This window comes from Lissotriton vulgaris, chromosome 2_2 (assembly GCF_964263255.1).
Source record: "Lissotriton vulgaris chromosome 2_2, aLisVul1.2, whole genome shotgun sequence".
NCBI classification, from domain to species: domain Eukaryota; kingdom Metazoa; phylum Chordata; class Amphibia; order Caudata; family Salamandridae; genus Lissotriton; species Lissotriton vulgaris.
This window is the reverse complement of record NC_141688.1, coordinates 144,572,219-144,595,963: the sequence shown is the minus strand read 5'-3', so window position 1 is coordinate 144,595,963 and position 23,745 is coordinate 144,572,219. Positions and strand designations below refer to the sequence as shown.

At 47.8% G+C, this 23,745-nt stretch overlaps 1 protein-coding gene across 1 annotated transcript in view; it reads right to left on the bottom strand.

The window, feature by feature from the left end:
- KIF18A (kinesin family member 18A) overlaps positions 1–23,745 on the bottom strand; it is a 312,020-nt gene that overhangs the window by 35,639 nt on the left and 252,636 nt on the right. The window contains exon 16 of the mRNA XM_086959474.1: positions 8,630–8,731. Within this exon, the coding sequence (XP_086815600.1) occupies positions 8,630–8,731 (102 nt within the window). The remainder of the gene's footprint in view (positions 1–8,629; positions 8,732–23,745) is intronic.

The window sequence follows — 23,745 nt, the reverse complement described above, 5'->3', positions numbered from 1 at the left end:
GGTTACTTGGCTACAGGACTTTAGATTTTACCTGGACAAGATTCTGCTAAGAAGAAATCAGGTACTTCAACTGCCTGCACAACGATTGCTCGACTGAAGAATCTCCCTTGGAGTAAAGGAGTTACTCCCCTGCAGCAGCAGGCACCTAAGCGCATCTGACCGGCTTGCTTCTCCAGAGCTCCTGCCGACTCCGAAGATTTCAGCGACACAGGAGGTGGGTTCCCGAAAGGTCCCTGAGGTAGATATGACCTCTCAGCGATTCTGAGACCAATATCCCTCTTGGGGGCCGTACAACCCGAACCCCTGTGCACTGCGTACATTTGCAAGTGCATATGCGTATTGACGATCCCTGAACTTGTGCATTGGTTTCCGTGTAGTCATTACCCCTAGCAGTATTTGCACCGAAGATATCTGGCCTCCACCGAGTGCTCTGTGGGCTGGTGCTTTGTAAACTTGCTGGAGGTCTCCTTGCGTTCCCTGGTCCGTTGGCCTGTGGGTCCTGGCGAGGGTCACCTTGTTTGTTCTTGGGCTTACCTGGTTGCTCCAGACATACCCTGACTCTCCATTGCTTGGGGAGTCCCTTGGACCTTGCTGGTCCACACCGTAACCTGTTTACTCTGACCACGTGGGTTGCATGTGCCATGGCTTGTTGGTGCTCCAGCCGGACACCGACCCTTCAGCACTCCACATCCTTCGTGGGACAGCTCACCTCCGGATCCTGGTCATCCTCGACGTCTCATGGTCCCCGTGGCTACAGAGTCAAGGATCTCTTCTTCGCACCTGACGCACACGACATCGGTGGGCATTCGACTACCGAGCCCCTGGACACCTGAGGTGACCCAGACTCTGTCCCCTCTGCTTTCAGGTTCCTCTCACCTTGAATCCAGGCTTGGATTGCACCGGACTCTTCGCCTTCCTGGCAGCAGTACTTCTTTGCGGCTCTCCATTGAAAACGACAAAGGTTTCCGACACCACTTGACCCCTATGCACCCGGTTCCTCTGGGATAGGTAACACCGGTACTCACTGGTGGGTTGGCTCTAGAACCTCCTATATTACAAAGTGTTTGCTTGAAGTCCTCGTAGAAGTGTCCTTAAACTGTAATTTTACAACCGCGACTTTCCCATAGAGTTGTACGGAGCACGTGGTTGTGTTTCCTCACTGCACCCGTCCACAGTGGGCGCCCTGTGTCACTGCCTTGGTCGTTTCCTTGGGGTCCCAGCGATTCTACGTGTTCCAGGCACTGTGTCTTTTGAAGTCGTGATTGTTATACAACTTTTTTAGGTTATGGTCCGCCCCCCACCCCCCCGCCGGAGCACACTGTGTATTGTGCTACTTACATGTGTTCTATGAATTAAGTATTGCGTGCTTTATGTTCTTGAGATTAGCAGAAATAGTTATATTAATAAATACATATTTTTATACAATTACTGTGTGGTTCTCCTTTCAATTAGTCATTCAGGAGGTGATATTCTGGTAAAAACTAGCTGCTTTACATTCCTTCAAGATTAAGCCTGAAGGCTGCTCTCCATAGCTACCACTAGGATAGCTTTCAGTAAGGTGATCTTTGACCTCATACATCATAAGGGTTGTGTGGACTGCATAAACCCAGCCACCTTCTCACACACAAATTTTGTGCTAGTTTTGACAGTGGCATTGACTGGGTCCCTGCTTGTTTGTTTAAACAAAGCATGGTGAATGTGTTGTTAGTCTGTACCAATATCGATTTCCCCCGTGCTCTTTTTAAAAGGCTTTAAAGGCTAGGAATACTGTTTTCAGTTCTAGGAGGTTGATGTGCTGTTCTGCATGCTGGTCCTTCCAGACTCCCCTGACTTTGAGATTGTTCATGTGTGCCCCCTATCCCGCTGTGAGGAGTCCGTTGTTAAGATCACTGTAGGAGTTAGCTGTGTGAAAGTTCTTCCTTGCAGTATATGTGCTTGTTCCACCACGCTATCTCTTCCTCTATATTCTGCATGACAACCACTATACCTTCCCACCCTCTGTTTGTGCCTATTGATTTTACAACCATTCCAAAAATGGACACAAATGAAGTCTTGTGTTTATTAATAACTGAATGTAAGAAGCCATTATTCCCAGAAGCTTCCCCACTGTCCTCACTGCCAGAGCTTTCCACTTCCGTAAGAGTTGTCTCTACTTCAGAAGTGCCATTGTTCTCTTCTCACTTGGCAAAACTTTCCCTTGCATTGAATTTATTCTCGCACCCAAGGATGTTTTCTCCAATTCTGGTGAAGACTTACTCTGTGAATTGAGAACCCTCGTTGAAACAGCGTTATCACTTGTTGCATGTGCGCTTTGCATTTTTTGAATGACTTTGCTCTTACTAGCCAGACGTCCAGACAGGGATAGACGTGTTATACCTGCCTCCGCAGGTGTGCTGTCACTGTTGCTAGGCACTTTGTAAATATTCTTGGTGCGGACTTTATTCCAAAAGTCAGTACTTTGAACTGGTAGTGCTCTTTGTTTACGATAGGGCGGAGGAATTTCTTGTGCCTTGCATTCATGGGAATGTGTAAGTATCAGTCTTTTAAATATATTGTGGGCATATAATTCCCCAGTTGTATTTGTAGTATTACCCTTTGCATTGTAGTCATTTTGAACTTTTGAGTTCTTATAAACTTGTTTTACATCTAAGGTCTAGAATTGGTCTGAGAGACCCATCTACTTTTGGTATTAAGAAATATTTTGAGTAGTTTCCTATGTTTCTTTCCACTCTTGACACTAACTCTATAGCCTCCTTTGTCAGCATCTCTACTTCCTTGAGTAGGCTGGCTGTTTCTTGTTTTGAATGTACCTTTCTTCTTGGACACTTTCTTGGAGGTACGTTGTTTAATTCTATGCAATATCCAAATTGTATAAGTTGTAGAAGCCATCTGTGGTGATATTCTTCAATTCTTGGAGGAAATTCCTTAATCTGCCTCCTATTGGTGTTGAGTGTAGACCTCTTGTATTTGAACACTTGTTGTTGCACTCTTGGATGTCAGCGGACTGTCCGTTGTGAACTCTGAAGAATCACTTGCTTGCTGGGGGGCGCCCCCTCTGTGGTTGTCCTCTTCTGCGCGGACGTCCATGAAAGGACTGCCAGGTTTGTGATTGTTGTTGTCCTGACTGGTTACTTCCCTAAACCGACTGTTGGCACGTATGGGGAGTTGTTCCTGCCTGGAAGGGACCCCTTCCTGTAGGTCTTCGTAATAGTATTTATCACCTGTGCATGTTTCCTCTGAACTGTAGAGCCCCCATTGACTTTGCAGTCTCCTTATCATTTTTCAATTGATTCAGGGTCTCGTTCACTGCACTCCTGAATAGCTGCTCTCCATTGAAGGGTTAGTACATTAGCTTGCACTCTGGTTCGCCAGGCAGTGAGAGTTCCAGCAGAACCTGAGCGTGATCTGAGAGGGTACGAGCAAGGTGATTCCTAGTGTGGACCCAAGTGTCTACATCTTGTGATGTTAACCATCCTGGACCAGGTGGGGCACGCTGTGGATACACATGTTCCCTCCCTACTGTGAAGAATGCCAAACATCTACCTATTCATGGTCGTCCATGAGGGCTTGCAGCTGTTCTGCCACCCGCGGGTGAGGTTGTCAGGATCCGCCAGATAGGTCCTTTGCTGAATCTAATTTCACATTAAAATCCCCTCCCTCCCATAAAAGAGCTCCGGGACCCAATGTTTCAGCTAGCCGCCAAACCTCACAAAAGAAATGCGGATCATCTACATTGGGGCCATACACCGATATCAACCTGACCAGACGATCTCCAAGCATGCCGGCAACCATTACATATCTTCCTTGAGGGTAGTATAGCGCGGTGCGCGTGTGCCATGGGACCCCCCTCCTGAGAATGATGGCAGTACCCTAGTATAGTTCAAAGAACCATCTATGATTTTTTCTCGCAAACATTCCGCCCCCAGGTGCGCACAGCTAGCTCAAGTGCAGCTTTTGCAAAATGCAGATGTCCGCACCATGACGGTTAAGATCTCGCAAACATTCCGCCCCCAGGCGCGCACAGCTAGCTCCCGACAAGTGCAGCTTCTGCAAAATGCAGATGTCTGCACCATGACGGTTAAGATACGCTGCAACCAGTGGCACTTTTCTACAATCATTCAGACCACGTACATTCCATGTTACCACTCTTAGTGTGGTCACTCTGTTAGCATTCTCGCCCATGCTTGCAAATCACACACATCCATGTACGCTGGCTACGAGACAGCCCTAAGCTCCTGTTAATGTAAGGCCAGAGAGGAAAAGGGGAAAGAAAAAAGAACATTGCAGCCAATTTAACCTACCCATAACCCAAAAAAAAAACACCTCCCCACCCATTACAGCCACACAACATGGCTGAAAGGTATTACCCCTATCCCAATGGGCCAACTGAGAGGTATAACATGGGACTCATCCCAGAGGGTGGCACTAAGGGATCAGCGTATCCCAGCGGTTGAATGCTGGGTGTCTGAACAGGAAGCGCTCAAGAGGGATAGCCTCTCAAGCAGTTAGGCAACCATGTTCAGTTTCTGTGTAGTTAATGTACGGGAGAGGTACAACTTGTCGAAAAGCACAGGATAGAATCAAGCCCCGCCGAGCATGGAGACCCCAGTTTAGCCAGCATCTTGGCGCTCGTCCAGGTTCTCAGTTGTTTTTACAAAGAGGGTCCTCATCATCCAGGCCTTTATCTACACATGCTGTTGCTTTGGAGTGCTCAAGGCTACGTAAAAACTTGGCAGCAGGTTTGGGATCTGTGAAGAACGTTGTTTTGCTAGAGTGAAAAATACAGAGCCTCGCAGGATAAAGCAGAGTACTTGATGTCCTGCTGCTTCAGCAACCTTTTTACCAGCACAAACTCTCTCCTGGCTGCCTGGACAGTCAAAGTGAAATCGGGGAAAAATGAAAATGCGTTGCCCTGATACCTGGTTTCCTGCAGTTCTCGAGCTTTGCGAAGCACAACATCATGGTCCCTATGATATAGAGTCTCGAAATTATTGGTCTTGCGGGAGCTCCCAGGGGCGGGGGGATTCTTGGACCAAGAGACCTGTGAGCCCACTCAACGATAGAAACCGCTGACAGGGAATCACCAAAGACGGATTGGGACATTTCTTCAACATAGTCCTCGACCCGGGTCGTTGCTGTGGTCTCTGGAATTCCAAGAATTTGCAAATTGTTGCGTAGTGATCTGGCCTTGCGGTCTTCATTTTTGTTACTCATGACTTCCAGCACCTTCTCCATCCCAAGCAATTTCTCACGGGTAGTAATTCCCTCATCTTCTAGCGCAGAGGTCCATTGTTCGACCTCCTTTTCCATTGTGATTTAATGCCTTGTCGCCTAGCCGAACCAGGCGATCTGACAGCCAATTTTTAGGTCAATCGCCGACAGGGATTGCTTTAGGTCTGTGAACATTTCACAGATTTTTGGTTCTGGAGCCAATGAGGGGTTCATGGTTGTTTCAGATTGCTCCTCTACAGGGGGGATTCACCCCTTGGGGGCCTTGCACTGATCAAAGGAGATCTTTGGTTGCCTTGCGTCTGCTTTGGCAATGGCTCGCTTCTTTTCCCACATGCCAGGGAGTGTATTTTGCCAGGGCAATTCTGCCTGTTACAGTGTCTTTCTTGTAGGGGCACAGGTCCCCACGAACCCCCCCCCCCCACACAGGCGTCTGCCTCCTCGGTCCGCTAGTAGCAGGGTCCGCTGCAATGTATGCCTTGGATCCGCATCACTGGGCCGAAGCAAGGCGTTATGGTTCCCCCAAATCCCACAACGCAGGGCGCCCCTGCTCGATACCACAGCCTCCCCACCAAAATCCACAGTTAATTCAAGCACCAAGTACAGCAGACAGGGCAATCTTATACACCAGGCCTCTCCTCTTTTCCAATTTTTCCTGTTGTGCCTAAATGCTGCCTTTATTTGGGACCGGCTGTCGCTGAGATCAGAGTTTGTCGTATCTCACCTATGCCATACAGGGACTCGCCACAGAGCAGCGCAGTGCAGTGCAGTGCGGAGCTGCCTCGCTTCGCCAAAAACACATTCAACTACTGTCTACCACACCGCACAGGGCAGGCCTCAGTCATGCGCGTGGGCAGCTTCTCCCCCGGGTTATTTGTGGTGAGGAATGGAGGGTAGGGGGGTTACACTTATAGCCACCGGCTCTTACCCTCCCCATTGCTGCTACCAGTCCTACCTTGCCACTGGGATATGTTTAATGGAGTTTTAACTCTCCGCGCCGGGTCTCTGCCAGGCCGGGATCTTCAGCACAGTGGTGGTCAGCAGGGTAAAGTTGAGAGAGGCTGCAGACCACTCAGACCCAGACGCAGTGTACCGGTCTAGTCTGCCTGCCGCACTAGCCGGATCTGCAGGCAGCCTCCGCTACTCCCAGTGCTGGCGCCAGGTGCACTGCTGCGTCGAGCTGGGCGGCCTACCAGCCAGTTCCGCTCACTGAATCACCTTGCTGATGCAAAGAAGGGGGCCATCTAGAAACAGACTGCAGAGGGGGACTTGGGAAAAAGTCCTTGAGCTCCCAATGGGGGCTTGGTTTGTGAGAGTCCTGGGAGCAGGGAAGCACAGTTGGTTGTTGTGGGCCCAGGCTGGGGAGCGCAGGTGCAGGGGGCTTTGGTCAGCTGGGGTTGATGCATCAAAGGCATCCGTGGTTCTTGGTTAGACCAGCAAAGGTGGACAAAACAGGACAGTTGGGCCACACTCTAATATAGGATAGGATAGCATTTGTAGGGCGCACTAATACCTGTTGGTGTCAAGGCGCTATGCTGGCCTCTGTGATGCCGCTGTCCCCAGTCAGTTGGTCAGTCTTTGTGGTTTTGGAGTCCGGACTGGACTCAAACAAGCTTTGGTTGCTGCAAGGGGTCCGATACTCCGAGCATTGGTGTAGGGCGGCTCCAGTTGATCCTGCCGTCTTCCCACCACCCCTAATAAATATTCCATACAAAATCCCTGGTGTCTAGAGGGCTTTCTACCCCCCTGGTGGGGCAGATTGGGGGCTACTGCCCCTCATGGGGGGCAGAAAGGCTGTAATGGTGGCGGGGTGGGGGCATTGCAATGTCAGTTTCGAGCAGCCCCCACCCTAAAAAAAATGGTGAAAATATAAAATCCCTGGCGTTTAGTGGGCTTTCTGCAGGGATCTACTTGAGATGGGTACCATTGGAAAGGGGACAGTCTCCCCTTTCCAACGATACCTCTCCTGAGTTTCTACATGCTTAGGGGGCTGATCCATTTTGATCCACATTTAAAAATAAATACATACAAGAAAATTAATGTTTTATGTCAGTATTTATCTGTAAAAATCAGTAAAGATGGAAACCGGGAACCTTAAACATAATGCACCCTGCCTTAAGGTAGTAAGGCCTGCTGCACGGGTGACTTACATCTATTTTATGTAGTGTCTGGGGGCATGGTACACAGGGTGTGTGTTGTGTTGTGTTTTCACATCTGTCTGCACCATTTCACACAAACTGCAATGGCAGTCTACATGAGTTTGGTGGCGGGTCTCCTAGGGTGGCACAACACATGCTGCAGCCCTTAGGGACCCTCTGTAGTACTCACGCCCTGGCTACCAGGGATATCATTTACTATGAACTTAAAGAGGTGATAAAGGTTTTGCCAATTGGGGAACATATGAACAGTAACCTTGCTTCAGGCAAAGAGCACTGGCACTGGGGGCCTGGTTAGTAGAAACCAAATGCACTTCAGTCAAAATTGCATCAAATGCAAGGCTATAAGTGGCTTTTTTTTTTACCATGTCAAAAAGGAGCACTTTCCTACAGCAAGCAACAGGAGACACAGCAAGAGGAGGGTGCAAGCAACACAACAGACAGAAGGAGAAGGTCGGCAGGGGCTAACAACATGACTGGTAGTGGGAGGAGGACAGTAGGGGGCAAACAAAGCGCTGGACAGTGAAAACACATGCAACCTTATGGAGTGCCTCCACAGCAAGAAAAAAGTAGCTACAAATGCACAAGTAGTGGAAGGACACTGGGCAAGGAAGCCGTACTTGGGTATGCTTCGGGGGAGGGCCAAATGCCAGTAAGAGTTATTAAAACCAGTACACGCTGACCAATGGAAAGCAGGCAAATGCGAGTGATGACAAAGCCAACCAAAGGATAAGCAATGGACAGGCTTAAAACCCCCTCTAAGTAAACAAGATGTCTTACAAGCAACAGTGAATGCAATGTATCAGGCGAGATCTAAAAAACAACAAATTTGCGCAAGCCTTCAAGAACTAACCACCTACCCGCTGATTCTACATGCAGTTTCAGACTTCCCTTCCACCCTCCTCGGATACTGTGGCTACGTGTACACAATGATACAATGTTAGATAAGTTCACTCAAAATAGCCAGGTGCAAGGGACCACCCACTGCAAAGCGGTGCAAACGCAACAAATGATTTTTGCTACAATTTAATATGACATCCATTATCAGGAGATGGAACAAATTTACAACTTCGGCAATTTTGAAGTGCTATACTAAACAGCTACTCCATTGGTACTTCGCGCACTGTAATTACTACAATGTATGACCGTAACTAGTATAAAATCTAGTGGTGTCTACACAAAGTGGATCCACAATTACCATTAAACAAACAGGTGTTCTTGTGTGTCAGCTCATATGATCTTACCTTAGTAATTTCCGTTTTCTCTCTGCAGCAGAAGTCATTGCCATATAGGATGGTTTCTCTTTTAATATGCCGGGATTACTTGGCAATGGTGGAAGCACAAGTCTATAAAACAAAACAAAAATGACATCAGAGGTTTATCAGTGTGATCAATACATTTTATGAAAAGTACTTAAAAAGGGAACATAAGATTCGAAAAGAAATACCTTTACGTTGGCCACCAAACAAAAACGTTCCCATTCAAATGTTACTAATGTTAAGTCAATGAAAAAGACTGATGCACTCTAAAAATTAAAATACATAATTGTATGGGAAGAGTAACGCCTTACGTTTTATGTGGGAATTAATCTTACCCAAGACTTACAGTGAACAAGTCTGGACCGGAGGAAAAAGTGGGTCCTTTATATTAACTAAAAAAAAGTATTTTAAGTCCCGCGATATTTGTGTTCAAGTCAAGAGACTCCTCCTATGACAGGCAGCGCGCGACAATCTACCACTGAATTATTTAACTAAAAACACACAACTCAGAGTGTTCTGCACACAGCCCTCGGCTACGCTTCATCATTTCACTCCAAATTCTTCTTCTTCGCTATCTAAAGAGGGAGAGAGTAAGGGGAAGAAAAAGCTAAAATAGAGAGGAAGGAATAGTGATAAGAAGAGAGAGAGTGAAAATGCATTTTAGAGAAAGGTATACATTTTCAGGAGTGCCAAACATGGCATTTACCCATTAAAATGACCACATAAATGTTAATGCGGTGCTACAGCAGAAATCACTTAAAACTGCCATGAAAGTAGAGCACAGCATATGCCAAATTAGAGCCTTGGGTAGTTTGCTGCACATTTGTTCAGTAGTTTTGGAGAAGTGTGAAAATTCAATGCCTTTCTTTGCAAGAAAAGTGAAGTTTGTGAAGCAAGATAAATGAATCGGTTTGAAAAGAAATATGTTAATTTCCCACTGACCTTTCCAAAAGCGGAGGCAAAAGAATCATTCAATAGGCCAGGGCAGAAAATACTGCATACAAAATATGAGACCTTAAAATCAGATGGGGGGAAAGGAGCACTGGGCATGATCACAAAGGTCTAGGATACTGGGCACAGTGTGTATATAGCCAGTGTCTCCACCCTGTGTTGGTCATGTCCAGCTGTTAATGGGATAAGACATATCTAAAGGCTATATGACAAAGTTCTGTCTGTGGACATGGTGTGGCATATGACCAGATCAGAGATCGGGGAGGAAAATGGGCTCCGTGACATTTGTTAATGGTTAGATTGAAAGACTCCATTTGCCTATTGTAAACTACACGTGTTTCTGGATTTACTCTCTTTTCTGAACCTTCGCTGATCAAGTTGCTTCCTCCCTCATGGAGTGTTGTTTCAGTGGACCACAGATTCCAGTTTAAGGCACAATAGTGAAGTGAGCATGGCCTGAAAAAATCCAAGCCAGATAGTTGCCGATGTAAAAGTGCAGATGGTAGAGATGGATTAGTTACTTACCTGTAATCCTAGTTCTCTTCCAGGGGTATCCTCATCAAAGTCATAAGCATTAGAATATTCCCGCCCATGCGCGGGACCCCGGAAACAATATATTATATTTGCCCCATATATATATATATATATATATAAGCAATTGCAGCCAAATAAAACAGAGCTGGAATATGCTGTGAAGAATTTCCACCATACATGTGTATTTGCATTAAAAACGTGAGAAACAACACCAATGCTTGTTTAGAAACTGTTTTAATGCTTAGAAAGTAGTAGAAATTCTTATAACATACTGTAAGCATATGCAGCTCCCAGGCTGCATTGCAAATACCCAGTCTAAAAAGACTGAAAAGCTAACTTGTAGCTGCATGTACTAAAACGGACGCTGTGCCTTTAAGGCACCTCTGCCCCTAGCTTCCCATCATGCCTCAGGGGTTGCAGTTAGGTCAGTTGTTCTTTTCGGAGACTGAAAACCAAACCATGGTAATAACAGGTTAAAACATCTCCTACTTAATAAACAAAGTCCTTTGCCCGGGGAGGCGGGAGGGTTGCTTATGACTTTGATGAGGATACCCCTGGAAGAAAACTAGGATTACAGGTAAGTAACTAATCCTTCTCTTCCAGGGGATCCTCATCAATAGTCATAAGCATTAGAATAGAGTAGCGAGCCCCACCTCATCCCTGCGGGCAAAGGAATCAACAGATAACATTCATATTCGTAGGCCCAAAAGTAGGCCTTATTCTACCCAAATAGGTTTCTCAAGGAGGCTTGCCCTACTTGAGACTCCGCTTTGGAATCAGACTCTAGGCAATAATGCCTTGTAAAGGTATGGACTGATTTCCATGTTGCAGCCTTGCATATTTCTGACATAGGAATGTCATGTAAAAACGCTATTGTGGCTGCTTTTCCTCTAGTGGAATGAGCTTTGGGTGATTGTAACAAAGGTTTGCCAGCCAGCTGGTATGACAGCCTGATACAGGAAACAATCCATCTGGAGATGGATCTTTTGGCTGCTGCAAACCCCGTCCTCATTGAACCATAATTGACAAAGAGTTGGTCTGTCTTTCTGGTGTCCTTCGTCTTTTCTAGGTAAAACTTTAGTACCCGTTTAAGATCCAACGAGTGCAACGACCTCTCAGCTGGGGTCGATGGGTTAGGAAAGAACGAAGGAAGGGTAATCGTTTGATTTATATGAAAATCCGAGACCACCTTTGGAAGGAAAAATGGATGAGCCCTCATTACCACTCTGTTGTGGTGAAACACAGTGTAGGGTTCCTTGGTGCAGAGTGCTTGTATCTCTTAAACCCTGCGCGCAGAGGTTATTGCCACCAAGAAGGCCGCCTTCCAAGTGAGATGCTGCAAGGAGGCTTTGTGTATAGGCTCAAACGGTGTAGACATCAGCCTGGAGAGAACCAGGTTCAACTCCCAGGGAGAAGAAGGATTTCTCACAGGGGGATAGACCTTCTTCAACCCCTGAAGGAAATCCTTAACCACTGGAACTTGAAAAAACGATGTTTGTGTAGGTGATTTCCTGTACGCTACTATGGCAGATAGATGAACTCTAATAGAAGCGTATTTCAACCCTGATGTAGCCAAGGAAAGGAGGTATGGAAGGACTACCTCTTCTTGTCCTTTGGTGGGATCAAAGCCATGTTCCTTACACCAAATGAAAAATCTTTTCCACTTGAACGCATAAGACGCCCTTGTGGAAGGTCTTTTGGCCTCTCTTAAAATATGCATACATTCCGGAGGCAGATTTAAGGGTCCATATTGCAAGACCTCAGGAGCCATGCAGTCAGGTTCAGTGACGGGAGGTTGGGATGCAGGATCCTCCCGTTCATCTTGCTCAACAGGTCTGGCCTGCACGGCAGGCGTCTGTGTGGACACAGCGACAGATGTAACAGGTCTGGATACCACCATTGTCGCGGCCAATCCGGAGCTATCAGGATCATGTCCATGCTCGATCTGATGAGCTTGGCCACCACCTTCGGAATCAGTGCCAGAGGAGGAAACGCATAGGCGAACATTCCTGTCCACTCCAACAGGAGAGCGTTCCCTTGTGTCCCTGGCCGGTGGAACCTGGACGCGAAGGCGTGGCATTTGGCGTTTTCGTGGTCCGCAAATAAGTCTATTTCTGGACGACCCCAGCAACGGAAGAGTTCTTCGACTACTTCGTCGTTTAGCACCCAGTCTGGCTGATCTTCGAAGTGCCTGCTGAGCACGTCTGCTTTTGTGTTTAGCTCGCCTGGGAGGTGCACTGCCACCACCGACAGTCCCCGAGCCAGAAGCCAGTGCCAGATTGTCTGGGCCTCCAGAGACAGAGGGCGAGATCGAGTTCCTCCCTGTTTGTTCAGATAGAACATAGTTGTAGTGTTGTCCGTCTGAACCAGGATTTTGTCCGTTTTTATTGCTGGAAGGAACGCTTTGAGCGCCAGATGAACTGCTCGAAGCTCCAGCATGTTGATGTGGTATGTCTAGAGGTTGGTCGACCAACGACCCTGAATCTGAAGATGACCCATGTGAGCACCCCAGCCTTCTAGAGATGCGTCTGTTACCACAGACAGCGAAGGAAGAGGTTGCTGAAAAGGGACTCCCTGCAGGACATTCCGAGGGAGAGTCCACCACTGTATGGAGGTCAATGCTGCTTGAGACAGGTTGATTCGATCCTCCCAATCTCCTGTCGCTTGGTCCCACTGATCTTCCACAGACTGTTGTAGAGGCCGCATCCTCAACCTGGCGTTCGGTATTAGGAAGATGCAGGACGCCATGGAGCCCAATAGAGATGCTACTTCTCGCACCTTTGGACGAGGAAACTGAAGCAACTTTTTGCATTTCTGCCCCATGGAAGATAGTCTCTCCTGCGAAGGAAATGCTCTTCCTAAATTTGTGTCCAGAACTGCTCCCAGATAGTGGATACTTTGCGTGGGATGCAGGACCGACTTTTCTGTGTTCACGTGGAGGCCGAGCCTGTGCAGTTGTTGGAGACACAGGTGACAGTCTTTGGTGACTTGACGAGGTGACGAACTCTTTAAGAGCCAGTCGTCTAGATATGGGTACACAAAGAGACCTCTTTTGTGAAGACACGCCGCTACCACTGCCATGCATTTGGTGAAGACCCTTGGTGCGGATTTGAGACCGAAGGGAAGCACTTTGTACTGGTAATGCTTGTTCCCTACCAGGAACCTCAAGTACTTTCGATGACCTGGTGTAATAGGAATGTGGAAGTACGCGTCTTGTAAATCCACCGAACACATCCAATCTCCGATCTGTAGATGAGGACATATTTGGTGAAGTGCCAACATGCGAAACTTCTCTTTGACCACCACCTTGTTGAGGAGCCGAAGATCCAAAATCGGTCTGAACTTGTCCTCTTGATATTTTTGGGGGACTAGAAAATATCTTGAATACACTCCTTTCCCCCTTTGGGATGGGGGTACCTCTTCGATTGCGTTTTTCTTTAAGAGGACGCTCACCTCCCTTTTGAGGAGCTTTAGTTGGTACGAGCGAGTCTTTTTTGGATGAATCAGTTGTGGTCTCTTCCGGAAACGTAGCGCATATCCATTGCGCAGTATATTCAGCACCCACCGATCTTTTGTGATGCTGACCCACTCTGCCAGGTGTTGTGAAGCACTTCTTCCCACTGGAGTGGGTAACGGCACCAGAGGAAGCCACTGCTCAGGCCTTGCCTCCTCTAGTCGTGGTAGAGGACTGATGATGCCCGCCTCTGCCCGACTTTCCTCCTCTGTATTGTGGCTTTCCTTGTGGCTTGCTTTGAGACCATTGAGGGGTTTGAACCCTCTGTTGGCCTCCCCGGTTCTTGTTGGTCTTGAAGCGTCGTTTGAACGGTTCTTTCTTTTTTTCCAGACCAACCGCCTTCACTGTGTCTAACTCCGTCTTCATACGGGTCATTTCCTGATCGGCATGCTCTCCGAAGAGTGAAGATCCGGAAAAAGGTAGATTGAGGATGCGCTGCTGGGCATCTGGTTTGAGTCCAGTTAAACGCAGCCAAGAGGATCTCCTCGCATATACCCCATGTGAGTAGGCATGTCCTGCTAGAAGGGCGTTATCTGCTGATGAACTAATCATTTGGTTTGCCACCAAACAGCCCTCCGTCACTGTCTCCTCAAAGTCCTTCTAGTCCTCCTTGGGCAATTTCTCCTTGAATCGTTCCATGGAGTCCCATAGGGCTCTATCGTACCTTCCCAGAAGGGCTGATGCACTAGAGACTTTCAGGGATGAAGCTGCTGTGCTGCATACCCTGCGTCCCCAAGAATCTTGTGTCTTGCTGTCTTTGTCAGGCGGGACCGAAGAAGAAGGAGCGACAGTGTGAGTCTTTTTAGCTGAGGCTACAATGACTGAGTCAGCCGCAGGCTCTCCCTTAACAAAGATAGAATCTGACTCGGCCGGCCTATATTTCTTCTGGATACGTGCCGGTACCGCCTTGATCGTTGCTGGCGTGAGGAAAACGTCTTTGATTGGATCCATTATCCCTGGAACCAATGGGAGTAAAGGCCGGGTATATGATTTGTGACGAAGGGTCTCAAAAATCACAGTAGCGGACACCTCTGGAACAGCCATCTCTATATTTAGTTTGTGAGCCCCCCTTTGCAAGACGTCCAGATACGTGTTGACGTCGTCAATCGGGGAAGCTCTGGAACGAGGGCTGTCTACCAGCGTCGGAGAGTAATCCCCTTTAGAAGATCTAGATGAAGATGAAGAAGAGGATGATGGAGTTCTCCTTCTCCTCTGATGAGATTTCTCCTTCCTCACTGGTGATCTTCTCGGTCGTTCTTCCCCTCGAGGAGAGCGTGATTTTCTCTAATGCTCCCTTCGGGGAGATCTCGATCTCTCCGCCCGTTCCTCCCTTCTTGGTGTTCGAGATCTGGGTTGCTCCCTCCGTGGTGATCGGGAGACCCTGGGGGTAATGCGACCTTTCCGCTCTCCTCTCCAGAGAGCGTGATCGGTGCCTGGTAGAACTCTGTCTGTCTGCCTCTTCTACCAGCCTCTGAAGAGGTGACCTGTAGTGTGGGCTTACATATCTTCGTAGCCTCTCCGTCGCTTCAGAATCCTTCCACTGACTCAACGGACCATACCATCTTGGCGAGAGTCTTGCCTGTGTGATATACCGTCGCTGGGGTGTCTGTTGCACCGGACTCCTACTCCTAGAAGAGGACCTCGATGAGCCAGAGGTACTTAAGGAGGAATGGTGAGAAGCAGATTGCGTCACTAGAACGGTCGAAGGCACTGAAGGAGATCTTCGTCTCACGGGTGTTGGAGGACGTCTCAAAAGTCTTTCCCTCGACGTCGAACGCCTCTGCGGCGTCGACGGAGTGATAACTTTCGACGTCGAACGCCTCGACGTTGACCTGTGGTCCCTCGACGTCGACCGGCGATGTTGAGCCGACGACGGAGTCTTCTCCCTCGACGTCGAATGGCATTGCCCTGCCTTCGACGGAGGTCTCGACGTCGAACGGCGTTGCCCTGCCGTCGACAGAGGTCTCGACGTCGACCGACGTTGGTCTGCCGGCGACGGAGATGTCGATCGACGTTGTCCTGTCGTCGACGATGCCCTCGACGTCGACCGGACACGTGGCAAATCAGACATCCTCGACGTCGAGCGCCGACACGCCGTCGACGATGAACTCTTCCTCGACGGCGAGCGTCTGAGGGGGCTCTTGCTCCTCGACGCCGAGCGCCTCCGTGGAGACGTCGGCGGAGGTGTCACACTCTTTGAAGCCTGTCGACGTTGAGACGACGGCGAGTGTGATTTGTCTCTCGACGCCGATCGTCGCCTGGTTGACGACGGCGGAGTTGACTTATGTCTTGACGCCGATTTTCTCGTCGACGGTGACCTCGTGGCTTCTCTCGACGCCGATCGTCGCCTAGTTGACGACGGCGGAGCTTTCTTCGTCGTCGGTGAACTTCTTTTCGACGACGATTTCTTCATCGACGCCGGTCCCGACGTCGACGGAGTTTTTTCTCTAGAACTGTCCATCAGATGTTGTTTTTTCAGCGCCGAGCCTGGCGCGGAGGTTGATGGACGCTCTGACTTGCCTTTGGAGGGAGTTCTGGGTCTCTTTGAACTCTTCCTCTCTGTAGATCTTCCCCTGATGGATCTCTGGGCCAGACCATAGAGCCTGTTCCTTTCCCTGTCTTTAAGAGTCCTCTCAGACCGGTTTCTACAATGTGAACAGTCTTTAGGATCATGATCCTCTGGCAAGCATAAAATACAGACCTCATGAGAGTCTGATTTTGCCTTCTTGTGGCCACAAGAAGGGCATTTATCAAATAGTGTGGGCATCCTGACAGGAAAACCTCACAAAAAAATTGACTGCTAAGCAGTTATTTACTTGACACTGTTGTTAAAAGTCAAAGTAAATCAAAAAAATTTCTTTAGAAGATTTTGACTGAAAAAGGCAGAAAAGTGTGGAGCTGTGTATCCAGGGTCCTTCCTGAAGGAGCCGGAAAGAACAACTGACCTAACTGTAACCCCTGAGGCATGATGGGAAGCTAGGGGCAGAGGTGCCTTAAAGGCACGGCGTCAGTTTTAGTACATGCAGCTACAAGTTAGCTTTTCAGTCTTTTTAGACTGGGTATTTGCAATGCAGCCTGGGAGCTGTATATGCTTACAGTGTGTTATAAGAATTTCTACTATTTTCTAAGCATTAAAACAGTTTCTAAACAAGCATTGGTGTTGTTTCTCATGTTTTTAATGCAAATACACATGTATGGTGGAAATTCTTCACAGCATATTCCAGCTCTACTGTTTTATTTGGCTGCAATTGCTTATTATATATATATATATATATATATATATATATATATATATATATATATATATATATATATATATATATATATATATATATATATATATATATATATATATATATATATATGTTCCAAAAGATCGTCGTAGTCCAATCTGCCTTCCGCGCAGAACAACGAAGAAATGCGAGACCACAAAGTAGGTGCAGTTTCTTAGTGCAGTTTATTACGTGCCAAAATTAAAGCCTGCAATTCCGCCATGACGCGTTTCACCTCGAGAGAGGCTTGTTCACATATAATATATAGTTTCCGGGGTCCCGCGCATGGGCGGGAATATTCTAATGCTTATGACTATTGATGAGGATCCCCTGGAAGAGAACTGAGCCAGGAACCCAAAACATGTTAAATAACGTCTCACAAGCTAAGGTTTTCAAATACAGTAAACAAAAAAGGAACTATGCAATGTTCCTAATTATTGTGGTTAATTTTTATTCTAGCATTTTACTCCCCTGCTGGTGCAGCCATGTCTGTGTATCTCTAGTCTCTTGCGCTAGTTTGTGTGGATCCATCTGCACCCGAGTGAGTGGTACAGAGACCTGAGAAAACTTTGGGTGGCATTTCCAGCACCCCCTGAACAACTTGCTGCTCTCTACTGATGAAGGAATGAATCCAGAAATAAGTCTCTAGAGCTGTACAGGACATGTTGCACCAACAAGTATGAACAATTAAAGACTAAAACTAAAGTAAGTGTTATGGTGCACTGCATTTATCATGATGTATTAAGGCAAATTTAGACCTGGGATAGGAGGCAGTGTGCCCCCCACCATCCTTCTGTTTGAAAAACTATAGATAATCTCAAATCAGATTATCTTTATTTGTGCATCCGAGGTCCAAGAGCCCCACTCACCATCTATTTGCAAAATGCCAGCATCACATGCTTTATGAGACAATTTGATATTCTTCTTCGAGTCAAATATTCAGAATATGTATATATATATATAAATATATATATCCACATTTAAAAAATCTTTCAGTTGCCTTGTCGAGCTCCATGTCTGCCCCCTGTATTTTCTTCAACCAGGAATGCTGGTTCTTCCTTCTCTACTAAAAGTACTTAAAGTGAAGAATAGATAACTTGGCTTCTTCACAAATGTAGATCGGACTCTCCAGGTGATATTTGAATGTTTCAATCCTGTACTATTTTGCTCTTTCAGTTACTCAATGGCTATCATAAAGATATGTTTATCTTATGGCTCTCCACCAGCTTAATGGAAAGTGGAGTTCTCACTCCCTTGCTAAAAAAGTAGACTGCACTGTTGTCAAAAAGCATCATCCGATCACACTGCTCTCTGCCATGTTAATTGAAAAAGATGTAGCAACGCAATTGTCGCTTATCTGGAAGATGATAACATCTTGCATCCTTAACAGCTTTGAATGCATTCAGGGAGGGATAAAGAGAACACCCTGGCACAGGCTGTGGATTAACTGAGAACTATTATTGATGGCAAATATGTAGTGGAAGTGATGTTGCTGACCCAGTCTATGGCATTCAATCCTGTAAACCACGCAATCTTGGAGAAATGCTCATTTCTGACACAACTGAACTGACTTCTTCCTTTAAGATCATTCAAAGTATCTTACCTTGCCTCTTTTTAAGATCTAACAGTCAGTGTGGAGTTTCAGAGGCATCATTGCTGTCCCCTGACCAGTTTTTAGGTCTCGCCTAGTGTTGCTGCGCATGCGCTCCTCGCATTGCGAGGCATGCTGTATTAGGGTATTTTTTAGAAGTGGAGTGGAAGCCCCACCCATATTTTTCATTGGCTCGCGTCATCCTCCATGGGAAATGCTGGCTTCCGTTTGAAAATTAGGCTTCTTAGTCCCTCCTTGTTATCGCCCGGTCTCCTTTTGGGACTGCTCATCAGGACTGGATCGTTTACTTGTGGCATTATACTGTCTCCTTAAATTAGTGGTATCCACTTTTTTTGTGTCATTTGCGCAAAAGCGACAGCTTGTTCGGATTTCCCAGCACTCACAGTGGCCTGCACGAAGGGCCCACTCGCCGCAGGAGAGATGAAGGGGACTTAGCTTTCGAAGCGACGGACACTAATGGGCACAGTATTCCGCTGGCAGGTAGGGAGCGAGCCCAGCCATGATGAAGTATATAGGGGCCAGCGACCGTGCTCTTAATATGATCAGGGGACATTTCCACTGGCCACCTCAGGCTTCATTCCCAGGAGTATGCAGGGAATCATGAGCAGCTCCCCGGCAGTCCCAGCTCAGACCGAGGGACAGCCCAGGCCCACCCCCAGCTGTTTCCAGCAGCAATTCCCAAGCAGTGTAGGGGCAGTGCCCAAGCTTGTCTGCAGTGCAGTGTCGCTCTGCCCGCTATCGTAGCTAGCCAATACCTCTCAGGCGATTCCCCTTGCAGGGTGCCGAGGCCCCCTTCAGGCGGCTCCACCTCCCCCACCACAGGGTCCAGTCTGTTTCGTCCAGAGCCTGCGCCACTGAGACGCCCAAGGCTGCAGAGCTGCTCTCACCTTCCCATGCGTTTGGTGCTGGACCCCTCAGACCTCCCAAATCATTGCTCACCAGTCCTCCTTGTCAGAGTCTGAGGTCTTCCGTGGGCCGCACAGGCCACGTCGCCAGGCTTCGCACCACACGTCAGAGTAGCAACCCTCGGAGGTGGCGCCTCAATGTCCTCGGGCCGCCAGGAATTACTCACCTCACGGTCTCTAGGAGCACGGCTTAGGCAGTCGGTGTCCGAGCATCTGCCCCTTTCCACAGAATCAATGGTTGCTCCAGCGGGTCACAAAGGGCCGATGCACGCCACAGGTCCAGATCCAGCGGGGTCCGGTCACAACTCCAGCTACTGGCCACAGCCTATGCAGGTGAGGCTTCTGATGTTTTTCACTCGCCGGTGTTTTCCAGGCCATGCCACTGCAGTCTGTGATTATCTTTAAATCCATCATGTTGCCAAACTAATCACCATCATCCCTCACCACCACCATCATGATCATCCCTCATCATCCAAACCACCAAACTACAACCTACCACCAACCATAACCATTATACCATGACCACCACCATCCCACCCAAACGACAACCGCCCTAACCCCCAGCTAAGTCACCACCACTACCCTCACTACCATCACCTGAACTACCACATGCCTAACCAGAATACTACCACCACCATACCCCTGCCGCCACCACAACTAACCCTACCAAAACCCTAGCCACCTCACCCAATTCACCCCGTAACCTCCACCACCCTACCCTAACCACCAACAACTTCACCATCCTCACCAGTACCCCAACTACCACCACCACCCGCTCACCTTAGGGATTCTAGTGGCCCTGGGTAAACAATGTTTGAATGGTATAACCCATTCTAACCCTTCATGATGCTAAACAGTACTAAATTGTGGGTTAATTTTGAACAAGGTCATACAAAAAATGTTATACTATGTCTTACCCAGGATGCCAAAAATCCTTAACGTGACACTTATTTTAGGAGACAAAGTTAGAGGTAACAACAGTTAGAAGGGGTAGAAGTTTAGGGAGAGACTTAGAATAAACAGAGGCCAAATAAAGATGCAGTTAATTTTACCTTGAGGCCTCTTCAAAGGTGGGGGCCATGGGCAATTGTGCATGCCTTAAAACTCCTCTGCTTACTCACCCCTCATCACCACCACCAGCCTACCACCCTGACCAGTTTTATCGCCACCACCACCTCCGTACCCAAACCACCCCCACCCTTTCATTAAAACATGGCTCTCAGGGGGCGGTTGCAAGGGTAGAGTCTGTAAAAAGAATTTTAAGAGGTTGTTTGAGTGAACTAGATTGCATGCGTTCCATAATTTTGCTTCAACACTGTAATGTCGGCTGCTAACTAGATTTCAAACTTAATTCAGTACCCTCATCCTTCTGCTGTGAGAAATCCAATTGCCCTGTGGTACCCCACCAACTTTTTAGCAGTTTCTGCATGCTTTTCTAGGGTTGAACTGCGAGAGCATGTGCTAGTTCATGCGTCTCACTTGTGAGACGCTCTTGTATCCAAAAAGGGTTTGGAGCCTGCCTGTTGCTTACCATTTGTCTCCTTCAGGGTCACTCTTGTTTGCAGGCATGGGTACAGGCCAGTGCAGCCAAAATGTCTCTTCCAATGCTTGCTGTGGCAATGCAATAGGTCTCGCATTTATGCGAGTTTAAGCTATTGGCATTGTACATGACAAAGCCTTTTATTTATGTTTTAAAAACAAAAATAAAAGGCATTGTTATTTTCAATGTCAAAAGCAAATGCAAGACCTATTGCATAGCAAATGCTTGTTCAATATATCGACAAGACCAGGATGCTTACCCGCGGGAGGGGAGAGGGGCATTATCAGGTAACCTTGCGAGCAAGTAGTTTTGTTTTCTGCTCCCTGATGACTTTCGGATGCACATGCTACATAAGGCCTCAGGTATCATACGCAGATGTTGTGAGGATCTAACAGGGATATCTTCTTTCAACAAGGACAGGGCTTGGACCGTCCCCTGGGAGGTTCCCCTGAATCATCACAACCCTTTCCCTATGGTACTATCTGCGTGTAGGTCCCTAAATTCGTCGAGGGACAAGATTCAGATCAGACATCACTTCTACTTCTACTGCCTGAGCACTCCGGACATCGCTGAACCTCGTTTTGGCTTGACTTAATCTCCCTTCCAGTCTGCTGTGTCTCTGGGGCCTATGCACCATACAGGAGCATTTCAAGGCCTGTGGGCATCAAAGACACCTGAAGGAATCTCCCTTGAAGCGAAGGAGTCACTTCACTGAATTTGCAGGCACCGCAACTAAGTCGACCGGTCTGCTGATACTTAGCTCCTCCAGACTCCATAACGTTCTGCAACACAGAGGGTGGTTTTCCACAGCTCAGGAGGCCTGCCCTGCCCTCTCACCAAGTTTGAGGCCAGTATCCCTCATGGGGGTTGCAATTACCGAACCCCTGTGCACTGTTTCAACTTGCAGTTGCAAAGGCTTGTTGGCTTCCTTTCAAGAAGATCGTCGGGCTCCACGTAGCCCCAACCTCAAGCACCTCCAGTGACCAGAAACTTCAGCCACTTCATGTGCGCAGTGACCTGCATCTTTTGGCGAGGTGCTAGAGGTACTCTCGGGACTCCAGTGCCTCTGGCCTGTGGGTCCATTTGAGGGTCAACCTTGTTTCTCTTGGGCTCCCCTGATTGCTTGGGGGCTGCCCTGACTCCCCTGCTTTTGGTGAGACCCCCTGGACATTGGACATTGCTGGTCCCGACGTTGCTCCTTCAATTCCTGGGTTGGATGCATTTTCCAAGGCTTGTTGGTGCTCCTGCCAGACAGTGACCTCTCAGCACTCTACATCCTTCCCAAGACAGCTTGTGCATGGCTCCTGGTCCTCCTCAGCATCGCCTGGTCCTCACAGTTGCAGAGGTACCTCTCATCTCGAATCCACCTTCGGATTCCTCCGGGCTCTTTCTACTTCTTCAGCAGCGGCACTTTCCTGAAGTCCTCCTTTGGGTTTGATGGCGGTTTTCAACACCACTTCACACCTATGCACCCGGCTTCCCTGGTGTAGGTAACGTGGGTACTAGGGTATTCACGGGTGGGGTGGCTCCCCAACCTTCGGTCTTTACATTGGGGGACGCACACAAGCCACATCTCCCTGGACTCTCCCCCCTCCCGGGTGTCTAGTTTTCAGAATTGTCAGGATTTGGTAGGTTTCCGTAGATGGCTGCCGAGTCTGGAACCAAAAATGCAGGTGACCCCAGTGCAAAATCAGGTCCTTTTGTGATAGATCATTTTGATGTCTCCACAACAGGTTTTGGGCCCTTCGCTATTGTGGGTACTTGGCCCACCCATACAAGTGAGGTAACATTTTTATCTGGAGACCTAGGGGAATAGAAAATTTGTGTCAAGCATGTTATCCCACAATTTTCCCTCACAGAAAAAAAAAATGAGCTAAATTAGATTTTTTTGGGTTGGAAAATATTGGGAGATCCACACAAGCCACACCTCCCTGGACTTCCCCGGGTGTCTAGTTTTCAGAAAAGTCTGGGTTTAGTGGTTTTCCCTTGATGGCTGCTATGCCCGGAACCAAAAATGCAGGGGCCTTCCTCGCAAAACCAGGTAGTTTGCGATCCATAATTTTGAAGTCTCCACAGTACCTTTTGAGCCATTCCGGTCACTGGCACTTGCCTACCCAAACAAATGAGGTACCATTTTCATCGGAAGACCTGGAGAAACGCTGGGTGGTAGGCAGTTTGCGGCAGCCTGTGATACCACAACTGTTCCACCCAATAAAGTGAGGAAAATTTTCTTTTTTAAGCTAAATTTGAGGTTTGCAGGGGATTGTAGGTAGGGTGATATTAGGTGTCTAGTTTTCAGAAATGTCTGGGTTTGGTAGGTTTTCTTAGATGGTCGCTGAGCCCGGGACCAAAAACGCAGGAGACCCCTTTGCAATACCAGGTTGTTTTACGCTAGATAGCTGGGCATCTGTGTTTTTGGTCCTGGGCTTGGCAGCCATATAGAGAAACCTACCAAACCCAGACATTTCTGAGAAGTAGAAACCCAGGGGAGTACAGGGAGGTTTGGCTTGTGTGGATCTGGCTTGCTTGGATCCTCCTACATGGTCTTACCCAGTGTTAATGTAATGACGTCAATGCGTCATGTGCAAGGTCGTCATTACATTGGAAAAAAATGCCTCTGGGGGTTGGGGAAGCTCTTCTCCACCTCCCGAGGCAAGAAGAACAAAAGAAAAGTAAATCCCTCAACTGTTTACAGAGAGGGATTTATCACTTGTGTGTACATGATGGAATGGTTCATTCATGCATCACTTGTGTGTACATGATGGAATGGTTC